At 43.9% G+C, this 25,401-nt stretch overlaps 1 protein-coding gene across 3 annotated transcripts in view; it reads left to right on the top strand.

Annotated features, from left to right (window-relative positions):
• The window catches only part of TRAPPC12 (trafficking protein particle complex subunit 12), a 232,474-nt gene that overhangs the window by 7,400 nt on the left and 199,673 nt on the right, over positions 1 to 25,401 (top strand). For all 3 annotated transcript variants that reach the window (XM_068280348.1, XM_068280349.1, XM_068280347.1), the window contains exon 3: positions 19,368 to 19,484. In XM_068280348.1, coding sequence (XP_068136449.1) covers positions 19,368 to 19,484 — 117 coding nt within the window. The remainder of the gene's footprint in view (positions 1 to 19,367; positions 19,485 to 25,401) is intronic.

The following is a 25,401-nucleotide window of genomic DNA, read 5'->3' as shown; positions in this document are numbered from 1 at the left end:
CTTCAGCTCTGTCCCTCCTGACGTCAATGCCGCACGGATCGCCGCCCCTCTCTGTGAAGGAAGAGTGAGGGTGGGGGCAGAGGCGGCGATACGCCGCGATTGTGAAAATCCTTATGCGGCCCAGCCTCATCCTGACTTTGCCTCCTGCGGCCCCCAGGTAAATTGAGTTTTAGACCCCTGCATTAATCGGACATGCTGGAAAGATCAAAAGTGCTCAATATCACGATGAACGTGACAGAACCCTGGCCGCTGTTCCCCAAGTGTAAAATGTTGTCCCCTCTGTCCCCCTCCCCCCAGTGCAATGCAATTTAAAATCTCACCTATCCCTCTGCTGACTCCCAGCCTGGGAACAAAAACCATTCAACTCCTACTCCGTCTTTAAAGGGAGCCTAAACTGAGAAGGAAATGTATTTTTCCTTTTAAAATAATACTAGTTGCCTGACTCTCCTGCTGATCCTGTGTCTCTAATACTTTTAGCTGCAGCCCCTGAACAAGCATGCAGATCAGGTGCTCTTACTGAAGTTAGACTGGATTGGCTGCATGCTTGTTTCAGGTGTGTGACTCAACCACTACTGCAGCCAAAGATCGGCAGGACTGACAAGCAACTGGTATTGTTTAAAAGAAAACATCCATATCCCTCTGTTTAGGTTCCCTTTAACTCCTCAGTTTATGAAACCTCCGACTCCAGGTACCCAAAATTTGCTACGACTCCACAGCCCTGGCAGCGCTTGGGATTGGTATAAAAATCATCCAACTCTAACTCTCCAACTCCTCAGTTTATGAAACCACTGACTCTGACTCCATGTTCCCAAAAATTATTCCAACTCCACAACCCTGAATCTGAGGGTGGCAGACATGGCTTATTACCACTTAGCTTCCCTCCAGCTATTCTCTATGGTAGAGGGGGGAGTTACTGGAACCTCTAGCCACACCCTCCTACCCCCTTCTCACAGTGGCCTTTGAGATAGTGATGGGTCGTTCGTGAACGGGCCGGCTCTAAGAGCCGGCTCTTTGCTGCGAACGACAAGTGCCGGTTCTCAGTTTTAAAAGAGCCGATGCCTCAGCCGCCCCACACAGCTCTGATTTGCTCTGTAATAAAGGGCGCTGAGGCATGCTGGGAGATGTAGTCTTCCTCTTGCAGCTTGTAGGAGTGTATGGGGCGGAGCAGAGCAGTAGCAGGAGGGATTGCCCCAGTCAGAGAAGCAGTCTGGAGTTGTCATGGGGCGGGGCTTTTACTCCGATTCTGAGTGGTGTCTAGTGATATTTAATGAAGAGCCGATTCAGAGCCGTAAGATCTGGCTCTTTAATGGGAGCCGTTTCAGAAGAGCCGATTCTCTGAGAAGAGCTGGAATTCCCATCACGACTTTGAGATGTGGGAAAGCAGATTGCAGGAGGATACTCATCCAGACTGTAGTTTTGTTGTTTATTTAAATCCAGTGCCGCTGGAGCCTTGTTGAGATCAGCATCCACATCCAACTTTGTCTGGTTGTAGGAGTGACCCTAATACACTGCTGTCCTGGCCTGCACACAAAGGTTAAGTAGTGCTGAGACAGTTATTAGCCAGTAGTATAGTGCAATACGTATGCATTTTGCCTGAGTCTTAAGACATCCTTGAAAGGGTTTTATATGAGAGAGGATCAACAAGTGTCTTGATGTTTGTCTTGTTTTGTTGCATTACAACCTGGATCTATTTTTCTGGGTCTTAAAGTGAAACTAAACTCAGAACATCCTCTCTGCTCTAACATATTAGCCACTGCATGATAACCTTTCACTTTTGTAGAAGGTACTGAAAGGGTAAATCCTTAGTGTTTACTATATGGAGAGCTCTGGGTCCTATACAGTCTTTCCTTTCCTCTCATGGTCCCCTCGTTCCAATCAATAAACTTTTTTTGTCTTTTAAACTGGGATGGGAATAGCTTGTCTAGGTGTTCCTAAGTACTGCTGTAAATGTTTCCTTACTTATCTCTTACTTTCATGTTATAATAGTGTCCTCGGAAATGGTTAGGGTGACTGGTGTCAGACCAGTGAGAATAAGGGGAAGAGGGAATCACTCGCTCTGTTAACCCTGTGTGTACTTTTTGTGTGTAATTTTTAGCCTTTGCAGGTGAGCGGTCTCACTAGCTGACAGTTTTCTCTCTTTTAATGAGCTGCCTAGATAACTTGGGGCTTTCAGGGATAACTGAAGTGTCTGAGAAGAACTGGTGTGTAGTGCTAAGCAGCAACAAAATTATGTCTTATCTACTACACAGAGTCAAGGTGCTCATACATCAGACATTGTATGGGCAAATCGACCAAGAGACAGATCTCTCTCAAATCAAATCTGATCGGAGAGAGATATTTTGCCAGCCCACACACCACAGTCCAATTCATGATCGATTTCAACATTAAATCTCTCTGGAATCGGCCTTGTGACGCTGCATTTGTCGTGCCTTGTGCAGTATACGTTAACTGTCCGTGTCTGCCACTTGCTCTGTCCTCAGTCCACATACACTCGCCCTGACCTGGCTTTCATCCTACCTCTCCAACCGCTCCTTTATGACCTCCTTCAATGAGTCCTCGTCCACCCCCAACCACCTCTCAGTGGGAGTCCCCCAAGGCTCAGTTCTTGGCCCCCTACTGTTCTCCCTATACACATCCTCCATTGGCAAGATTATCTCCTCCATGGGTTTTAACTATCATCTGTATGCAGATGGCACCCAAATCTACCTCCACACCCCTGACATATCCACCACTACCATGGACAACAAGGTCTCCTCCTGCCTATCTGCCATCTCCTCCTGGATGTCCGCTAGGTTCCTGAAATTAAATCTAGACAAAACGGAATTTATGATCTTCCCACCCCGGTCATCCCTGGACCTCCCAGATGTGCAGGTCACTGTTAAAGGGGAACTTCAGCCTAAACAAACATACTGACATTAAAGAGAATCTGTATCGTTAAAATCGCACAAAAGTAAACATACCAGTGCGTTAGGGGACATCTCCCATTACCCTCTGACACAATTTCGCCGCTCCTCACCGCATTAAAAGTGGTTAAAAACAGTTTTAAAAAGTTTGTTTATAAACAAACAAAATGGCCACCAAAACAGGAAGTAGGTTGATGTACAGTATGTCCACACATAGAAAATACATCCATACACAAGCAGGCTGTATACAGCCTTCCTTTTGAATCTCAAGAGATCATTTGTGTGTTTCTTTCCCCCTGTTCTTATGCACTGAAGTTTTAGGCTGCTTGTTTCTTCCTGCAAACAGCTTTGCCCTTGTCTGTAATTCTTCAGTATGTGAAAGCCCAGCCAGCTCAGAGGACGATTTATCCAGCTTGTAAAAGAAGCTGCTCTAATCCTAAATAACACACAGGCAGTGTGCATAGAGGGGCCTGGAAGGGGGAGTTCATAGCAGAACCACAACACTGAAGAACTTGGCAGCCTTCCAGACACAGGCCGACAAGTCTGACAGGGGAAAGATACATTGATTTATTACAGAGACAGTGATAGTATAAAGTGCTGCAGTAAGCCAGAACACATTAGAATAGCTTTTTGAACTTGTAGGATGATAAAAAACAGGATGCAATTTTTGTTACGGAGTCTCTTTAAGTTACATTAGGTATGTTAATTACAATAGATAGGTAATATAATTTTTTTTCCCACCCGGTTTTAAAAGAACAGGCAAATGTTTGTGATTCATGGGGGCCGCCATCTTTGTCATGGGGGCTGCCATCTTTGTCATGGGGGCAGCCATCTTTTTGGTTTAAAGGAGGTGACAAGGAGCGGGAGACACAGTTCCAACTGTCCTTTGTCCTGATAACCCCTCCCAGCTCCATGCGCTAGGCTTCAAATGTCAAATTCAAAATGTAAAAAAAAAAAAAAAATTGCACCAAAACAGCAGAACGAGAACAACAACATCAGAAATCCCATCATGCTTTGCACAGCATCAGGGGAAAAAAGCCCAGGCAGTTTTCTTCTGTGCAGCTAAAAATGAGGCTTGTATAAGAGAAACAAAGTTCAGATGCTGTGAAACTGTTAAAGAAACACCAGGCCTTTTCAGTGCTGCTGAGTTGATTTTTAGTCTGGAGGTTCACTTTAACCACACTACCATTCACCCTACCTCTCAAGCCCGTTGTCTGGGTGTCACCCTGGACTCCGCACTCTCCTTCACTCCCCACATCCAAAACCTCACAAAGTCCTGCAACTTCCACCTTCGTAACATCTGTAAGATTCGCCCTTTCCTGACCCCTGCCACCACCAAACTCCTCATCCATGCCCTTATAATTTCCCGCCTCGACTACTACAATGCCCTTCTGTCTGGTCTCCCTAATACCCGAATAGCCCCACTGCAGTCCATCATGAATGCGGCAGCCAGAATTATCCACTCCTCCCATCGCTCCACCAGTGCGGCTCCCCTCCGTGAATCCCTCCACTGGCTTCCTATCCAGTCCAGAATCAGATTCAAGATATTGTGTGACCTACAAATCCGTCCACAAAACCTGTCCAACCTACATTTCTGATCTTACTCAGAGATACACACCAAGCCGCTCACTCCGCTCCTCCAATGAACTTCGCCTGACCATCCCCCGCATCACCCAGTCCCATGCACGCCTCCAAGACTTCTCAAGAGCCGCTCCAACACTATGGAACTCCCTACATCCACCCATTAGGGCAGCCCCCTCCTTCAACACCTTCAAGAAGGCCCTTAACCACTTTACCCCCGGCGGTATGAATTTCTCCGTCCCTTTTTCCATCCTTTAACCCCCAGGGATGGAGAAATCCGTACCTTCCGCGCTCCCGCTGCTCGTGCACGCCGCCACCCGCTCGCCCGGAGATCAATGAACGGGAAAATCCATTCCCGTTTGTTGATCTAATCCCCCGCAATGATCCGCTGCTTCTATTAGAAACAGCGCGATCATTGTGATTCTCTCAGCCTCCTGCTGCTTCCTGTAAGCGTCCTTCTGGACGCTTACAAGTCGCATGTAAACAGACTCACTGTGGCCATATAGTAAACTACACCCTAAAGCATTTTACACATACAAATATATTGTATTACACAATAAATTAACTCACTACCTCCCACACTCCCCAATTTATTTTTTTTGTAATTTAAAAAAAAAAAAAAAAAAAAATACAATAAAAAAAACAAACCATAAATAGTTACCTTAGGGACTGAACTTTTAAAATATTTGTCAAGAGGGTATAACACTGTTACTTTTTAAGCTACGGGCTTGTAATTAGGGATGGACGCAAAACTGAAAAAATGCACCTTTATTTCCAATCAACATATTGGCGCCAAACATTGTGATAGGGGCATAATTTAAACAGTTTTATAACCAGGACAAATGGGCAAATACATTTCATGGGTTTTAATTACAGTAACATGCATTATTTAAAAACTATAATGGCCGAAAACTGAAAAATATTTTTTTCCCACATGTTTTCCTATTTTCCAATTAAAACACATTTAGAATAAAATAATTCTTGGCATAATGTCCCACCTAAAGAAAGCCTAATTGGTGGCGAAAAAACCAAGATATAGTTCATTTCATTGCGATAAGTAATAATAAAGTTATAGACGAATTAATGGATGGAGCGCTGAAAGGTGAAAATTGCTCTGGTTTTCAAGGGGTAAAACCCCTCAGTGGTGAAGTGGTTAAAACTCACCTTTTCACTCTGGCCTACCACCCCTCACAATTGCTTTAAACCCACAGCTGAACTCTGGTCCCCTACCTCTTGTGTCCCTACCTCTCCCTCTAGATTGTAAGCCTTTGGGCAGGGTCCTCCTCCTTTTGTGTCCTACCTGATCATACACCTCCATTACTGTGCACCCATGCTATGGATTTGAGTGAACCTAACTTGCCTAATCTCCAAGCTCCCATCCAGTGACTGACTAAGCATTACCTTGTACTCATTCTGTGCTGCGTGATCTGGTTTTCTTGTATTCCTGTATTGTCATATCGCTGTTTGTCACCCCTAAATATTGTCTGTAACCTAAATTAATGTCCAGCGCTGCGTAATATGTTGGTGCTTTATAAATACAATAAATAAGGGCGGAGCATGGATACTGGCAGGTAAAATATACTGCACAGGGCACCTTGGGCACATTTTACACTAGAGGGGACGGCGCCAGAGGTTCCGTCGCAGTCATCAATCGTCCCAATATCGCATACCGCTACTGCCACACACTCCCTCGTGCAGTATGTCCGATTGATACATGCAACCTATTTTGGCCCAAAATTGGTTGCATAGTCGATCGGACTTGCTTTTGGCGATACTGATTTTCGTCTGATTTACAATCGAATTGCATGGTCGAGCTGATGCTAAGTGGCCTGATGTGTGGCCACCTTAAAAATTCTCTACTAATTGTGTGTGAAACTGAACACCAAGGCAGGATTTTCACAGTAAAGCGGTTTTTATTTATTTACTAGCCAACCCGCGTCGTAGCATACGCCGCATCTATCTATCTAATAGAGTACGTGCCTCAACCTTGAAGCAAGAAGAAGTAGGCTTTCCATGAGAAAATGTATGCGTGCTCAAACACCAAGTTTAACCCTAGCAAGTCTGGCTTTGCAAATCTGGCCTAATTGGCTATTCATGAGGCAATGCTCATGCAAATATGCATTTGCTTTCGCATGCCAAACTATGCAGGGTCCAGAAACCAATACCGCAAAGCGATCGCCCTGCGGGTATTAGTTCATGCTACATTAGCACTATCCAGAAGCGTCACGGGGAGGATTCCGAATGCCCCCATACAACTGGGGGACTGCGGGGTCCCAGGCTCTCTTACTGCCTGGGAACCACAGCGGCACCCCGGAGGAGGAGGCTGGGTGGCGCAGCTGCACACCCCCCCCAAGTGTGGTCAGCGCCGGGGAGAGCCATCCGCACCCACCTCCCAATATTAAAAACAGGCACTTACCTTAACGTCCATTGCGTTCTGCAACATGCACATTAACTTGGGGGCACCACATGAGAAAGGAGTGAAGCATGGGTCACCCCGAGCTTTAGAGCTCAGGGCTGGATCACATACAACACTCCGGGGTGGGGGGGAGGACAGGCGCAGACAACTCACTCCAGGGCTCACACCACCAGAGCAAGCCATCCACCACCTGCCTCCAAAGAATACAACTGCAAGAAATGCTTTCCATGAGAAAAATTTTGCGTGCTCAAACACCAAGTTTAACCCTAGCAAGTCTGGCTTTCCAAATCTGGCCTAATTGGCTATTCATGAGGCAATGCTCATGCAAATATGCATTTGCTTTCGCATGCCAAACTATGCAGGGTCAAAAAACCAATACTGCAAAGTGCTCTCTCGCTGCCTGGGAACCACAGCGGCACCCCAGAGTGGGAGGCTGGGTGGCGCAGCCGCCCCCCCCCCCCCCCCAAGCGTGGCCAGCGCTGGGGAGAGCCGTCCGCACCCACCTCCTAATATTAAAAACAGCCACTTACCTTAACGTCCATTGGGTTCTGCTACATGCGCATTAATTTTCTCATGGAAAGCATTTTGTGCAGTTTGTATCCTTTGGAGGCAGGTGGTGGATGGCTTGCTCCGGTGGTGTGAACCCTGGAGTGAGTGCGCCTGTCCTCCCCCCCCCCTCTGGAGTGCTGTATGTGAGCCAGCCCTGAGCTCTAAAGCTCGGGGTGACCCATGCTTCTCTCCTTTCTTATGTGGTGCCCCCAAATTAATGCGCATGTAGCAGAACGCAATGGACGTTAAGGTAAGTGCCTGTTTTTAATATTGGGAGGTGGGTGCAGACGGCTCTCCCCGGCGCTGGGCACACTTGGGGGGGGGGGGTCGTCCACGCCACCCAGCCTCCCCCTCCGGGGTGCCGCTGTGGTTTCCAGGCAGTGAGAGAGCCTGGGACCCTGCGGTCCCCCCAGTTGTATAAAAAGGGGGCATTGGGAATCCTCCCCGTGGCGCTCCAGGAGGCCTGGAGCACACCAAAGACTGCTAGCAGATCCGCAAAATGCTAGCAGATTTTGAAAAGCTTTTTCTTATTTTTCTGTAGCATTTCACCTAGCATTTTGCGGTTTTGTAAAGCGTTTTTGGTGTAGTAGATTTCATATATTGTTACAGTAAAGCTGTTACTGAACAGCTTCTGTAACAAAAACGCCTGCAAAACCGCTCTGAACTGCCGTTTTTCAGAGCGGTTTGCGTTTTTCCTATACTTTACATTGGAGGCAGAAACGCCTCCGCAATCCCAAAAATGCCTCACCTCGGGAGTATGCGTTTCAGCAAAACGCCTCCCGCTCTGGTGTGCACCAGCCCATTGAAATACATTACCCAAGCGTATCCGCAGCCGCAAGTGGATCGCAAAACGCTGCCGAACCGCTCTGGTGTGCACTAAGCCGGATAGTGCTAATGTAGCATGTAGCAGGGTGACTGCTTTGTGGTATTGGTTTGTGCATGCATTTGCATGAGCATTGCCTCATGAATAGCCAATTAGGCCAGATTTGCAATGTCAGACTTGCTAGGGTAAGGCCTCTTTTCCATGGACTGTGAATAGGCAGTGAAATGGCTCTCAAACTCTCACAACTGCTCACTGCTGCCTGGTAACTGCTTGCTGCTGCCTGGTAACTGCTTGCTGCTGCCTGGTAACTGCTTGCTGCTGCCTGGTAACTGCTTGCTGAGCACACAGCTCAACAGTCCGTGGAAAAGAGGCCTTAAACTTGGTGTTTGAGCACGCATAAATTTTCTCATGCAAAGTACTTCTTCTTCTTGTTTGAAGGTTGAGGCACTTAGTCTATTATATATATATATATATATATATATATATATATATATATATATATATATATATATATATATATATATATAGATTTTTTAGAGAAATAATACATTACTGGTACATTATTTGTACATTGTCATTTTTGAACGCTTTCTTATTGATAGTTGTCCTTTAAAGGCAATGTCCGAGCAAATAAAAAGAAATAACATCTACTTACCCGGGCTTCCTTCCGTCCCTTGCAGCCGACATGTCCCACTCCACAGCTCCGCTCTCAGCCGCAGGCCCGGGGTCCCCGCCAGTGCAGAGGTCGTCCTCTACTGCGCTTGTACGAGTGCTCTGTCAATCAAGTCCACCTTGTCCGGAGTGCACTGCGCAGAGCGTGGCTGAGAGTGGAGCTGCGGTGTAGGACATGCCGGCTGGAGGAAGCCCAGCGGGTTTTTTTTATTTTATTTTATTTGCTCGGATATTCCCTTTAAATGAGACCTGAAGCAAGAGGTATATGGAGGCTGTCATATTAGTCCTACTGATCATTCCGCATCAGTAGTGTCTGAATCACACACCTAAAACAAGCATGCAGCTAATCTTGACATTTTTGTCAGAAGCTTCTGATCTGCATGCTTTTTCCAGGTTTGTGGGTAAAGTTAAAAACTTAGAGACGGAAGATCAGAAGGACAGCCAGGCAATGTGCATTGCTTAACCACTTCACCTCTAAGGGTTTTTCACCTTAAACTCTACAGCATTTTTTACATTTCAGTGCTGCATCCATTCATCTGCCAATATCTCTATCAGTACTTATCACACTGAAATGATCTATACATTGTTTTTTCGACAGAAAGTAGGCTTTCTTTGGGTGGTATTTTTTTTTCTAAGAATTATTAATAACTTCTAACTGCGTTTAAATGAGAATAATAAGAAAAGATGGAAATAATTATTTCTCAGTTTTCGGCCATTATAGTTTTAAAATAAAACGTACTACTGTTGATAAAACCCACACATTTTATTTGCCAATTTGTCCCAGTTATTGCTACATTTAAAATATTTCCCTAGTACAATGTTTGGCACCAATATTTTATTTGGAAATAAAGGTGCATTTTTTTCAGTTTTGCGTCCATCACTAATTACAAGCCCATAATTTAAAAAATAACAGTAATATACCATTTTGACATAAATATTAAAAAAAAAAAAAAAGTTAAGCCCCTAAGGTAACTATTTATGCATTTTATTTTTTGCAAAAGTTTTATTTGGGTAACTATGAGAGAGTGTGGGAGGTGAGGGGTGAATTTTAAATGTACGTGTAGGTCTTTTTATTTAAAAAAAAAAAAATGTATGTAGATATAATTGTACTATTTGGCCACAAGATGTCCTGGCTCATTATTTTTCTGAGCTAACAATAAGTTATTATTATTATTATTATTACTATTGATTTATAAAGCGCCAACATATTCCGTGGCGCTGTACAAAGTAAGAAACAAACATGGGGTACATAATAATACAGACAATAGTGTGCACCAATATACAAGCTGCATAATTAGTAACACATTACAAAGAATGATACAAAATACAAATTATAGAATTGGTAATGACAGTGATAAAATGAACATGATGAATAAAATGTATAATGGTTACCAATACACAAAAGGGGGAGAGAGCCCTGCCCTTGCGAGCTTACAATCTGAAGGGAATGGGGGGGGGGGGCAGGAGCAGGGGTAGTATGCAGCAAATATATAGAGGCTTTGTGTTTTAGGATACCTAGTAGGAGTGCAATTTGGTCTTAGTAAAAAGGGAAGTGGCCTAAGGTAGCACATATGTTTGTCGGAACAAGTGTGTTTTTAGAGGGCGTTTAAAGGTAACAAAGGTTGGCGAGTGACGGATGTGTTGTGGGAGGGCATTCCAGAGGAGGGGTGAAGCGCGTGCGAAGTCTTGTAAACGTGAATGTGAGGATTTGATTCTAGAGGAGGACAACAGAAGATCATGTGCCGATCTGAGATTGCGATTGGGTTTGTATCTGGAGATTAGTGAGGATATGTACCGGGGAGAGAGATTGTGGAGAGCTTTGTAGGTTAGGGTTAGGAGTTTGAACTGGATCCTCTGGTTAATTTGCAGCCAGTGAAGAGCTTGACAAAGAGGGTCGGCAGAGGAAGATCGAGAAGAAAGATGAATGAGACGAGCAGCTGAGTTCAGTACTGACTGGAGCGGGGCCAGTTTGTTAGACGGTAGTCCACAAAGTAGTAGGTTGCAGTAGTCCAGACGAGAAATTATGAGAGCATGTATTAACATTTTAGTTGTGTCTTGAGTGAGAAAAGGACGGATGCGAGATATGTTTTTGAGTTGGAGATGGCAGGAGCTGGTTATGGAGTGAACATGAGGAATAAAAGAGAGAGATGAGTCGAATATCACCCCCCAAGCACCGAGCTTTGGGAACTGAGGTTATGGGAGTGTTATTAACATTTATTGTTACTTCAGGCAGGGAGGTGGACAGAGACGGTGGAAAAATTATTAGTTCTATTTTACTCATATTAAGTTTTAGGAAGCGAGAGGACATGAAGGAGGATATAGCAGACAAGCAGTCAGGAACACGTTTAAGGAGGGAGTTAAGGTCTGGGGCAGAGAGGTAAAGTTGTGTATCGTCTGTATAGAGGTGGTATTGAAACCCGAATGAGTTGATTAAATAACCAAGACCATGCATGTAGATGGAAAAGAGGAGGGGGACCAAGGATAGAGCCTTGGGGAACCCCGACAGACAAACCATGAGGAGAAGAGATCTGATCTGAGTAGGAGACTGTGAAGGACCTTCCAGAGAGGTAGGAAGATAACCATGTGAGAGCAAGGCCCTTTATTCCGACATTTGAAAGTATTTGTAAGAGTAAGGTGTGGTCGACAGTATCAAATGCGGATGACAGGTCAAGAAGGATGAGTATGGAAAATTGACCTTTGGATTTGGCTGTAAGAAGGTCATTGGCCACTATGGTAAGGGCTGTTTCCGTGGAGTGGTTAAAGCGAAAGCCAGACTGGAACTGATCAAGTAGGGAGTTAGCAGATAAATAATGGCTTAATTCTGCATGTATTCTCAAGTAGTTTCGATACAAATGGGAGAAGTGACACTGGGCGGTAGTTGGCAAGTGTGGTAGGATCTAGAGAAGGTTTTTTAAGTAGTGGGGACGGAAAGATGCCAGTAGAGAGGGACAGGTTAAATAGCGTTGTTAGTTCAGGCAAGAGAGATGAGGATAGCTGCGGAATGAAATGGGAGGGAATAGGATCCAAAGAACAGGTGGTTAGATTAGCTTTGGCAATTATAGAGGAAGGAGAGTGTTCAGAGAGTTATGCGTGGACGTGTTACTTTTGTAATTACAATGACTACAGGCATCTCATTGATGCCGGCAATCATTGACACAGGGGCTTAGGTTAATTAACTGGAACTGTGTTCCTATTCACACAAACGATCGGCGGCAAGAACATGGAGTGTGTGGCAGCAACAGACGCATATGCATACCTCCCAACATTTTGAGATGAGAAAGAGGGACACTTAAGCCACGCCCCTCCCACACCCCTGATCATGCCCTCATCACATCCCTAGTCACACATACCATAAAGATTTCATAAGAAAAATATGGTGTTATATAACAGGGCTGTGGAGTCGGAGTCGTGGAGTCGGGCAATTTTGGGTGCCTGGAGTCGGAGTCGGGAAAAAATGCACCGACTCCGACTCCTAATTAATTTGTAACTGTAATTAAAATAGAAAATATGATAAAATGTTCTATTTCTCAGATAATAGTCATTAAAAATAATGTATATATACAGTATATTTACAGTAATAGCTGTGCTTAGTCCACAAAAATGAAATAAACCAATCAAAATTAGTTACTTGTGCTGCTTCATTAAAGCAGTTCCCGTATTTTTAAGGTCAGATATACACATCTGATTGTGACAGTATATATGATGTGTACACAGGAATCTCTTATATATACTAAATAACATCTATGCTGTAAGAATAAAGCCTGATGTGTAGCTGTGTCACTAATAGAGATAGTCAACGAGATGGAAATAATTCTGCATTGATGCTGATTTATGCAAATGTATGCACTCCCTTTGCTGATGAAATCAAATAATTTGATATGTTGTTAAAATTTGGTTTGGTGATTAAAGGGTAACTGAGACGGATGAAAAGTAAAGTTTTATACATACCTGGGGCTTCCTCCAGCCCCCTTCAGGCTAATCAGTCCCTCGCTGTCCTCCACCACCCGAATCTTCTGCTATGAGTCCTGGTAATTCAGCCAGTCAGCGCACTCCGGCCGCATGCCGCTCCCACAGCCAGGAACATTCTGCCCCTGCGCAATAGTGCTGCACAGGTGTAGTATGCTCCTGGCGGCGGAGTGTGTGCATGCGCACTACGCCCGACTGGCTCAAGTACCTGGACTCATAGCAGAAGATCCAGGTGGTGGTGGAGGAGGACAACGAGGGACTGATTATCCTGAAGGCGGCTGGAGGAAGCCCCAGGTATGTATAAAACTTTAATTTCATCTGTCTCAGGTTTACTTTGTTACACAGTAGTACTATACTCTACATATACACTCCCCACAGAGCTGCAGGGAATCCACTGAGAATGCTGTGCACATTGAACACAGAGGTGTTGTCTGTCACCCATAAACCTTGTTCAGATTGTGCATGAAGAATGTGTAATAGAGGAAGAATCTCCTCATTCCCCTGCAGAGTACCTGCACATCATTCTTACATGTACCCACACTTACATTGCCTAGGGCCTGATAGATGTTCTTTGTTCCAGTTTGTACCTTTTACAAGTACTCTTACCAAGGACTAGTTTTAGTCTAAAGGGAATAAATATAGTCTACATATCCTTCTCACTTCAGTTGTCTTGTAAAATTCCTAAGCGTTGGCAGTTAAGAGACGAATTTCATATTACATACTTTTAATCAACAAAATTGTAATATGCAAATTAGAGGAGTCGGAGTCGAGGAGTCGGAGTCGATGGAATCCCAAACTGAGGAGTCGGTGGATTTTTGGACCGACTCCACAGCCCTGTTATATAATTCAAACCACACTGGTCCTTTCTATCCTGGTTCATTTTCCTTCATATTAACACTTTAAAATTAGTAATATATCAATTTAAAGGATGGGAATAAAATTTAGAGTCAATCAAACACATTTTTCAGTAGAGAAAAATATATATTTACATAGAAAGCGGGATAAAGTCCTGAAAGAGGGACAAATGAGGAGGAAAGAGGGACAGGGCTCCCAAAGAGGGACTGTCCCTCCAAAAGAGGGACAGTTGGGAGCTATGGCGTATGTGGGTCCCTGTGAGCTGTAGTGGTGTTTTGCAGGGACGTAGATACTCCTTCAAGGGGAAGACAAGTGATTAAAAGGGAATACGGTAAATATGGAAGCCTTCGTATCCCTCTCACTGCAGGTGTGCTTTAAATAAACACAGAACAGTGATCTTCTTCATCGACTATATGTGGGATAAAGACTTTTCATTGTGTGCTGTGCAAGAGTTTGGGTGCGCTTTATGTAGGGCTGGTCAATAAGATGCTAATGATTCCATCTTGCATACAAATTTATCGCAAATTGTATACAGCTTGGATTAGGGCCAATCAACATCAGCAGGAAGTACATTCCACGCTGCATACAGTTTGCATTAAATTTGTATGCAAGCTGGAATTATCAGCTTTTCATGGATCATCTTCTGCACTACTGTATTTGATTTACACAACATTTCCACCACTTTGAGTCTGCAAAATATTTTTTATGATGACCCAAACATTAATAATAATAAAAATCTAACTAGAAATTATGAGTGTTCATAGGTATTCCTTGAAGTCACATGTAGTAACCCCTTTAAGTCTATACTTTGAAGAGCCAGCTTTAAAGGGAAGGTCTGAGCACAATAAAAATAAAAATCCACTTACCTCGGGATTCCTCCAGACCCTGGCAGCCCTCCTGTGCCCTCCCCGCAGCTCCGGTGGCTCCCAGTCCCCTCTGGAGCAGATGCCGACCTCGCCAGGTTGGCATCTGCTTGCACTTCACCATGTGGCTCTCAGAGTCGCACTGACATTACCCAGACTGTACTGCACAGGCACAGAACTACTGTGCCTGCACAGTTCAGTCCAGATGACGTCAGCGCGACTCGGAGATCCGCTCACTGGAACGCAAGTGCCGGAGGGTACCACCTGCAGGGAGCGGAGCTGCAGCGAGGGCACAAGACGGCTGGCAGGGGCTGGAGGAAGCCTCAGGTAAGTGTTTTTTTTTTATTTTTAAGATCTCAGATGTGTCCTTTTAAAGGTGCCCACTAATTATACAGTCTTGATTGTACAATCTTACCACTTCTATGTAATATGAGGTGCTACTTAAAGCAAACCTGTAACTTAACCAAAAAAAAAACTAATTAAAAATAATAATTTATATAATTGCCTAGAGGCAGAGCATCAGCACAGAAGTTGGGCAACTGGCTTTGTTTATTAGATAAGGAAGATGTCAGCCTCCATAATCCTCTCGCTCCTTATTTGCCTACTGGGATGCATTGTAATGTATGTTTAGGATTTGGATGCTGCGGCCACCTACTACTGGCTACACCTATTCCTGGCTACCTATGCTGCAGCCAACTACTACTGGCTACAGGGGGGCCCGGGTCCAAATAATTGTACTATACCGTAATACCGTCATACCGTGGTATTTTATTTTTTTTTTGACGGTTATCATACCGTGGAATTTCATACCATTGCAACCCTACTGCAGACCCTCCAAATCCCCAGGGGGGAATCTGGCCGGCGCTTACTGGAAGGAGCAGAGTTCTCTGCTGTAGCTCTGCCTCTACTGATGTCAATCATGGCGGATTGCCGCCTCTCCCCGCCCCTCTCACTCTTCCTTCACAGAGGGGGCGGGGAGAGGCGGAAATCCGCGTGGTGATTGATGGCAGGAGAGGCAGAGGTACAGCAGAAAGCTCTGCCTCTCAGGGCAGCACAATCCACGACTAAGTTGGTCGTGGATGTTTACCCAGGGATTTGTGGGGAAGGGGGGTCTGCAGCACTCATTTTTCGGCGAGAAGCGGCAGTTTACCGCTGATGAGACTTCTGAATCGAATTAAAAGGTAAATATAGCAAATTTTTTTCACTTCAGAGTCTCTTTAAAGTCAATGTTACCCCTCCTATCAAACAAAAGTCACCTAAGGAGAGGGAAGGCTCTGAGTCCTAATGAGACTTCCCTCTCCTCTCCCAGTGCCCGGTCCCACTCAGGATCCCCCGTAGCAGTATTCGACCAGCTAGGTCAAATACTGCCACTTCCGCCACCGAAGGGATGTTTTGGAAGTCTTCGGGAGCACTTGGGCTCCCGAAGACGGGCCGCTCCATACTGCGCATGCGCGAGTGCCGTCTATGGCGCAGCCCGAGCCCTCCCGAAGACTTCCGAAGTCCCCGCGGCGGCGGATGCGAACGAGGGAAACCAGCGCAGCACCGAGGGCACCGGGAGAGGGAAGGCTCATTAGGACCGAGCCTTCCCTCTCCATAGGTGAGTATCTGAGTCTTTTTTTATTCAATATCGTTCCCATTAGCTTTAACGCCGCCAGAACTTGTGCAGGAGCAGGGTAATCCATATAATGGCTTTATCCTGTGCCCAAGTCTCCTGGCGGCGTATTCATAGGTACACTGTTTAGGATGGCAACTATTTGTTTTAAGTGTAGAGTTAACGCTACACAGTTTCCTGTAAGTGGTGGTAATTATCAGGGCTGTGGAGTCGGATTCGTGGAGTCGGGCAATTTTGGGTGCCTGGAGTCGGGGAAAAATGCACAGACTCCGGCTCTGACTCCTAATGAATTTGTAACTGTAATTAAAATAGAAAATATGATAAAATGTTCTATTTCTCAGATAATAGTCATAAAAAATAATGTGTATATATACAGTATATATACAGTAATAGCTGTGCTTAGTCCACAAAAATGAAATAAACCAATCAAAATTAGTTACTTGTGCTGCTTCAATAAAGCAGTCCCCGTATTTTTAAGGTCAGATATACACATCTGATTGTGACTGTATATATGATGTGTACACAGGAATCTCTTATATATACTAAATAACATCTATGCTGTAAGAATAAACCCTGATGTGTAGCTGTGTCACTAATAGAGATGGTCAATGAGATGGAAATAATTCTGCATTGATGCTGATTTATGCAAATGTATGCACTCCCTTTGCTGATGAAATCAAATAATTTGATATGTTGTTAAAATTTGGTTTGGTGAATACAAATTAAAGGGTAACTGAGACGGATGAAAAGTAAAGTTTTATACATACCTGGGGCTTCCTCCAGCCCCCTTCAGGCTAATCAGTCCCTCGCTGTCCTCCACCACCCGGATTTTCTGCTATGAGTCCTGGTAATTCAACCAGTCAGCGCTGTCCGGCCGCATGCCGCTCCCACAGCCAGGAACATTCTGCACCTGCGCAATAGTGCTGCACAGGTGTAGTATGCTCCTGGCGGCAGAGTGTGTGCATGCGCACTACGCCCGACTGGCTCAAGTACCTGGACTCATAGCAGAAGATCCAGGTGGTGGAGGAGGACAACGAGGGACTGATTATCCTGAAGGCGGCTGGAGGAAGCCCCAGGTATGTATAAAACTTTAATTTCATCTGTCTCAGGTTTACTTTGATACACAGTAGTACTATACTCTACATATACACTCCCCACAGAGCTGCAGGGAATCCACTGAGAATGCTGTGCACATTTAACACAGAGGTGTTGTCTGTTTACAATCTCCTCATTCCCCTGCAGAGTACCTGCACATCATTCTTACATGTACCCACAGTTACATTGCCTAGGGCCTGATAGATGTTCTTTGTTCTGGTCTGTACCTTTTACAAGTACTCTTACCAAGGACTAGTTTTAGTCTGAAAGGAATAAATATAGTAGTCTACATATCCTTCTCACTTCAGTTGTCTTGTAAAATTCCTAAACGTTGGCAGTTAAGAGACGAATTTCATGGTACATACTTTTAATCAACAAAATTGTAATATGCAAATTAGAGGAGTCGGAGTCGGTGGAATCCTAAACTGAGGAGTCGGAGTCGGTGGATTTTTGGACCGACTCCACAGCCATGGTAATTATGCTACCTGTGTACAAATCTCTCCTCAGAATTATATCTAAATATGCAATGGACTCAGAATGCCAGTCCATATTAAAGGCTAGGTTGAGGTTATTGTTGCTGGGATGAACCAAGAAATCCTGTCTGTCATCAGCAGAGCCCCGCCATATGGTGAACTTATGAAATTCAGACGGCAGTATGGCTATACCTAGATGAATGTGGATATGAAATCTTTATATTCTTGCATCCCTCATCATATGGCACTAAAAGTTTTGAAGTTCCATATGTAGAAATACTGGCCTGTACAAACTGAAAATCGCCAATCGCAAATGCAGTGCAATGCAATTGCGTTTAATGAAAATTCAGTCCTGTACACACTGGCTGCATTGCGCTGCGAATTTAGAATCTCATGTGATATTTAATCGCAAAGCCTTCAATAAAGTAAAGCAAATCGTTAGGAGCTGTACACAGTGGTGAGATGCATTTTTAGAAAATCGCCTGCAGAGCTTTTTGAGCTATTGCATTTTTGAAGTGCAGGAAAAACGCAATGCCTGCGATTTTCATTGCATTTTTTTAGGTAAACAATCGGTAAACCAGGAAAAGATAGCCTCGGCAAAATCTCATCACAAACGCATAAAAATTGCATGTAGAATTTGGTTTAAAAAAAACCTGCAAGCCCATGGCATTTGCGATTGCGCTTGGTGATTTTCAGTGTGTACTGGCCCTTACTCTGTTCTGCCTCATCCCAGGTTCAATATTGCTTTGCTATTCTCACTGTTATACATCTCTACAGCATGTATTTTGTTCAGTATGCAGCACAGCCTCCCTGTGGTACTTTTCTGTAACGCCCCTTTTCCGTTATGTACATTTTTCCCCTCCTACTTTCGTGTGACAGTTCTTCTCTATAGTGCATTCTGGGAAAGTATCCAAGGTAGCTGTGTACAGAGGTTTGAGGAGGAAAACACTATTTCTTTGACCTTCACCAGTGTGTGCATCTCCCAGCATCACATCTGTATTGTTGCTGTAATAAAAGTAGATGTGATTATCGAGATACAAACGTCTGAAATCGTTCTGCTATCTGCTTGAAGAGATAAAATCAGTGAATCTCCGCAGTCCATGAAGTAGGAGGTTACAAATTTGAGAACTGAGGTCAGAATTTACTCCCTTGATCTTCAATTCCTACTTTTCCTAGCTGTCAAATGCAGTATATCGTGACCCGCAACTATTTTTATTCAGGGGATACTACCTCCAGGGATGTGGTGCCTCAATGAGGGCCACATTCTGCCCTCACTAACCAATCTTTATATGGGTAGGTGGGAGTAGGGCCAATTCTTTGGGGATGTTACTTCCCTCATTGGACAGGTTGCATGGTTCTGGTGGGGCTCTGTTGATGACAGACAGGATTATTTGGTCCGATGAGTAGCATCATGTGATGTGGCCCTTACCCATTAATCTTATGCAGAATGGAACAATAACCAACTGCCTGGACCCTCACGCGTTGTGTAATGCATCATCTTTGGTTTTACCTTTGTAGTCCTCATTCATTTTGAGGATGTCACTTTGTCCTTTTTTCAGGTGGATGCGGTCAGAGAACTGATGTTGCGTTTCCTCGGTGAACAAGCAGCCATGAAAAGACAGGTGCTCACTGCCAACTCAGTTGAACAGACATTCCTAGGACTCAAGCAACTTCTTGTGAGTACCCGTATCTGTGTTTTCCCACTATTTTGTACAAGATACGTCTCCTGGTGCCAAACCCTTCATAGTCTGCTCAATTGTTTCAGAAAAAACCATGTTAAATGATGTTGCAGAAGTTGCAATCATGCCTTGGCCCATGTACCAGAGGGGCTGCCTAGGGCCATGCTTCATCTACTGCACTAGCTCTTTACTCATGCTACTGTTGTAACAATCATTACTCCAGTTTGTGCTTTTAATAGTGTTAATTATTCAACCCCAGCTAAACCCAAAATCGCTAAGGTTAAGGTCAGGCATACACTGCGCGGTATTTTTTATACAGTTGTAGGTTAAATGGTAAAATCAGCATAAACATCAACTCTAAGGGCCCTTCTCCACTAGCGGCGATTGGGATGGTGAATCGCAAATCGCTAGTGATTTTTAAATCGCTATGGTTTGCCTAATAACATAGGAATCGCGGTAGGTAATTTCCACTACCGCGATTCGTTTTACTACTTAAGCGCGATCGCATTGCGGAGCGATTTTTGCCGCGATTTTGCTATACAGTGCATTTCATAGCAAAATCGCAATTGCCAGGAAAATTTGGAACTTTGCTGAATCGCAATCGCTAACGTGTAACGCGAACGCTAGCAATTGCTAGCGGAAAAGGACCCTAAATAATCTAATAAAAACAATGATATTTAAATCAATGTTATAATAAAAAGTGTCAAATAAACCTTTCTCTCCTTTGCCGAAGTTAATGCTGGCAGCAGAGCAGTGTTGGGAGGCTGTGGGCAAGAATCGTATAGAAGAAAACTTTGAATAACTTTGTACTGCATTGTGCCATAAAGGGGTAGCAACTGCAACATTACTGCATTATTGGAAGAGATTTCTAATGAACGCTTGTCTATCTAATGGTGCAACATGGCAGAACAGGGGAAAAAATTTACTGTGGAATTTGATTGTTAACCTGATCCACCACAAATTGTATAGTTTATGCGTGGCATTATTTGCAAGGCAAACAATTTTTGTTAATATAAATAATAATATTTGAAACCAACTTTTTAATGTAAACCATTATTTGTGTGCCTTTGCTTACTGTTGCATCACACCTACTTATAACGGCTTAAAGAGGCATGCACTATCAATAACTTTTGTCCTATATCTCTGGTACTTACATTTAATTGTTTTTTGATGGGTTTAACCTCTTACTGACTTTTGGGCTAGTTTTTCTCCTCATTGGGGATTCTCAGTGCTTTATTTCAAAAGCAATGAACTGCAGTTGCTCAGTCCAACTTCCAGGATAGTGTGTGAGCAAGTTGACTCGCCATACAACATATTTACCGTATATAGATCCTTGCCAGGAAGTCTTTTTAAAAGAAAAAAGGAAGCCTTTCGTTTTTCCAATGAGGAGGAGGACTAGTCCGAAACCGGTTGGTAAAAGGTACAGAAGCTTATAATTAAAATAGTGTAATTTATATCTACATGGAAAGTCTGTTACATCTTCACACACATATTCTAAATTGTACAGTTTTCGTTGTAGTACCTTTTTAAGACTTCTCCACCCTTGTATTGCCTGATAGCAGAGCTGAGATCATAAAATTGCTCATCCTACCCTCTTGTCGCAGATCTTCGTGTAGGCACATGCTTCACCGGGTTAACCCGCACTGTAACACATTACCACATTACCATAGCACACATTAATGCTAATGGGTTAAAAGGCTGTGCGCCCCCTAGTGTTAGTAATGGTGAAATTTCTGTGCACTACCTGGGCAGGCAACTAAACCGTTGCATAGTGCATGAGGCCCATAGTCACTTGTGCAAATACAGACAATTCTGTATGACAGGTTGCCATCTAAATTTGAGCACTTGCAAGCAGCAGACGTTATGTATGCTTCGCACTGAGGCGCACGTTCGGTATACCGCAATGACTCTGCCCGTCTGAAACCTATTGGTGTGTTAACTGAGGAAAGCAAACACCAATAGGCTTTGGATGAGCGGGGTTATCACAGCAGAGGTGTATGTAATGGCTGCTTTTTGTAACACTTGTTGTACACTTTGGCTTGAGAGGAAGCCAGGTTTCATCGTGCAAAACGGTCATCAGGCCACCCACCTCCCTCCCTTGCATCCAGTGACCGCAGATGTGATAAGTACATCCAATATAGAGACTGCGCCATTAATTGATGTCCCACTGGAATAAACAGCAATAGTGCCAGACTTTTTCCTATCTTCTTGTTTGTTCTTAAGAATTCCTGCCTAGTCTAGAGCGTATTGTTGAACACTGGGGTTGATGCAATCTGCAGCTGTGTGATTTAATACCTTATCATTGTGCCCGTGTGCCTGCCGGTGCTTTGTTTCCATCATGTCTATTATATGGAGTGAAAAGGAGGGTGCATACGCCATTAATAAAGGATTGTGCACATGCGCATATAATGGTGTATCCATGCTACTGTCTTTGGAGTTTGTGCATTAATGTGTGCAGGTCCTCTGACTGGTGTGTTCTTTCTGTGTAATCACAGAAGTTGAGAAGCGCTGTATACATCTGTTGTGGCATCCAGTTTCCCACACTTTTTTCTGGATACACGGAAAACATGGCAGCAGGATACTTAGGGCTTGATTCACTAAGACAAATAGCATGCCTTATCAAAGTTAACACGCCTTATCAGCGTAGCATACGAACCCGCAGGGGCTCTCAGGGCAGGATGAGTGGAGCTCTCGTCATTGACAATTAGCAGACATAAGTTCGTAGCGCTCGCTATGCTACTCTAATAAGGAGTGTTAACTTTGGTAAGGCATGCTATTTGTCTTAGTGAATCAAGTCCTTACTGTGCAGAATCACAACACAGAATTGCCATCTTGGGTCTCTTCCGCCCCCCCCCCCCCCCCTCCATACATTGAGGTAATAAAAAGCTTTGGGTATATTTCAACCCATTCATTTGCGTACTGCCTATCTGAAAAGGAAGGTTTTACCAAGTATTGATTTGACTTTTTTTTTTTTTTTTTTAAATGTTGTTAATGCACTGTGTATACAAATTGATAATTAAGCATTACTGGCTGCATCATTAAGTTGGTGTACATACTAGAATACAGTGGGGTTTTTTTTTTTTTTCGGCATCAATGTATTGCACTTACAAGGAATTTGTATCGGCAGTTGCTTAAAGACGAACTCCAGTGAAAATAATGTAGTAAAAAAGTGCTTCATTTTTACAATAATTAGGTAAAAATGATTGTCAAATTTTTTCCCATTTTAAAATCTTTCCTCTCCCTGATTTACACTCTGACATTTATCACATGGTGACATTTTTACTGCTGGCAGGTGATGTCAGTGGAAGGAGATGCTGCTTGATTTTTTTGGGCAATTGGAAACATCCTGACATCACACTGTGGGAGGGGTTTCACCACAATATTAGCCATACAGAGCCCCCTGATGATCCGTTAGAGAAAAGGAATAGATTTTTCATGGGAAATCGGGTATCCGCTACTGATTGGGATAAAGTTCAAGTCTTGGTTATGGTTTCTCTTTACCAAACACAAACACAAAAAAAAACCAATACAAGGACAGACAATATATACGGTATATTACAAGTCAAGGACAGTATGTAAGTATAGTGGCAGTAAGCAAGGTGAGAATTGTTCATGTTCAGTTCTGTGCTGTAATGCTTTCAAGTCCTAGCAGCTCCAGCGTGGTTCTGCAGTAAGCATGACTACCGCCTGAGGAAAAAAGCTGTTCCTGTGCCTGGAAGTTTTAGTTGCGATTGACTGGAATCTTACTCCTGAAGGCATGAGCTGGAAGATGGAGTATCGTCTATCAAATGAACAGCAGAGCATTCCAGACCACCTCTGGTCCACATACCGCTGCCCCCTATGGACTACTGAATGTGGAGTGTATAGTGTAGCTCCTTGCTTCAGCTTATCAGTGGTCCTCCCCACCCAATACAGAGTACTAGCTATGGGAAAAATGTTATTTGTAATATTGCATGTATTCCTCATTTAAAAAAAAATTCGCTGTAGATATTGACTAAGACAAGAAGGTTAAAAATGCAGTACATTTATTTTAAGTTGAACCTAACACCCTGGGGAAACAGAAACCCCTGTAACAGAATGCCGCACCTGCATCCAGCCCTCTCCCAGGAACAGAATACAGTTGATGGTCAGGAGCCAATATCGTGTCTGTAACACTCTTGTTCTGAAACTGCCACTAGGAAAAAATCTGTAGTTTTAGACAGCAAATGTTGCACCAGGCTGACAGTAATACCGAAACTGAATAGCCTTGGTTCACACATAACCAGGTGTCCAGTCCTGTCCGGTCAGTTTTTGACAGTTGGCATCAGTTTTCTATGTGTTCCTATGGCTCTGTTCACACATAAATCTGTACATTTCCAGTCCAGTCCTGTCCTGTCAGTTTTGTATCTCTTTTGTATGTGTTTCTATGGCTGTGCTTCATTTTTATAAGAAGTATGTATAAATTACTTAGCCAGTGTTTGCCCATTGTAAAATCTTTCCTCTTCCTGATTTTCATTCTGACATTTATCACATGACGACATTTTTACTGCTGGCAGGTGATGTCACTGGAAGTGGCTGCTGCTTGCTTTTTTTTGCAGTTGGAAGTTGGAAAACAGCTGTAAACAGCTACTTCCTACAATGAAATGAGATTCACAGACAGGAAACTGCCAGGACCATGGTCCTCACAGTTTCCTGTGGGAGGGGTTTCACCACAATATCAGCCATACAGAGCCCACTGTTGATCCGTTTGTGGAAAGGAAAAGCTTTATCATGTAAAAGGGGGTATCCGCTACTGATTGGCATGAAGTTCATTTCTCGGTATAGGGTTCGGTTTAGCGATACTGTAGTGCAAAATCGGTAAGAAGTACCAATATTCTACTTATTACCAATTGCCCACTAGTACAATGTTATTAATCATGCCAATATGGGCTAGCGGCTTTTTCCGGCACGGCTTTTATTTACCTCAGTATTTATATAGCGCCGACATATTACGCAGCGCTGTACAGAGTATATTGTCTTGTCAGTATCTGTCCCTCAGAGGAGCTCACAAGTTAATCCCAAGCAATAGTCATGTCTATGTATGTATCGTGTAGTGCATGTGTCATAGTCCAGGGCCAATTTAGGAGGAAGTCATTTAACTTATCTGTATGTTTTTGGGATTTATTTATTTATTGTATTTATAAAGCGCCAACATATTACGCAGCGCTGGACATTAGTTTAGGTTACAGACAATATTTAGGGGTGACATACAGCAATAAGATAATACAGGAATACAAGAAAACCAGATCACACAGCACAGTATGAGTACAAGGTAATGCTCAGTCACTGGATGGAGCATGGAGATTAGGCAAGTTAGGTTCACTCAGATGCATAGCATGGGTTCACAGTAATGGAAGTGCATGATCAGGTAGGACACAAAAGGAGAGGACCCTGCCCAAAGGCTTACAATCTAGAGCGAGAGATAAGGACACGAATGGTAGGGGACCAGACTTCAGCTGTAGGTTTAGAGCACTTGTGAGGGGTGGTAGGCCAGAGTGAAAAGGTGAGCTTTGAGGGCCTTCTTGAAGCTGTTGAAGGAGTGGGCTGCCCTAATGGGTGGAGGTAGGGAGTTCCATAGTGTTGGGGCAGCTCTTGAGAAGTCCTGGAGGCGTGCATGGGACTGGGTGATGCGGGGGATGGTCAGGCGAAGTTCATTGGAGAAGCGGAGTGAGCGGCTAGGTGTGTACCTCTGAGTAAGATCGAAAATGTAGGTTGGACAGGTTCTGTGGACAGATTTGTAGGTCAGACACAGTATCTTGTGGGAGGAAACCGGAGTACCCGGAGGAAACCCACACCGACACGGGGAGAACATACAAACTCCTTGCAGATGTTGACCTGGCTGCAATTCGAACCAGGAACACAGCATCGAAAGGCGAGTGCGCTAACCACTACGGCA

Source organism: Hyperolius riggenbachi, chromosome 4 (genome assembly GCF_040937935.1).
Source record: "Hyperolius riggenbachi isolate aHypRig1 chromosome 4, aHypRig1.pri, whole genome shotgun sequence".
Lineage (NCBI taxonomy): Eukaryota > Metazoa > Chordata > Amphibia > Anura > Hyperoliidae > Hyperolius > Hyperolius riggenbachi.
Note: the sequence above shows the minus strand (reverse complement) of the source record. Positions and strands in the feature narration are given on the sequence as shown.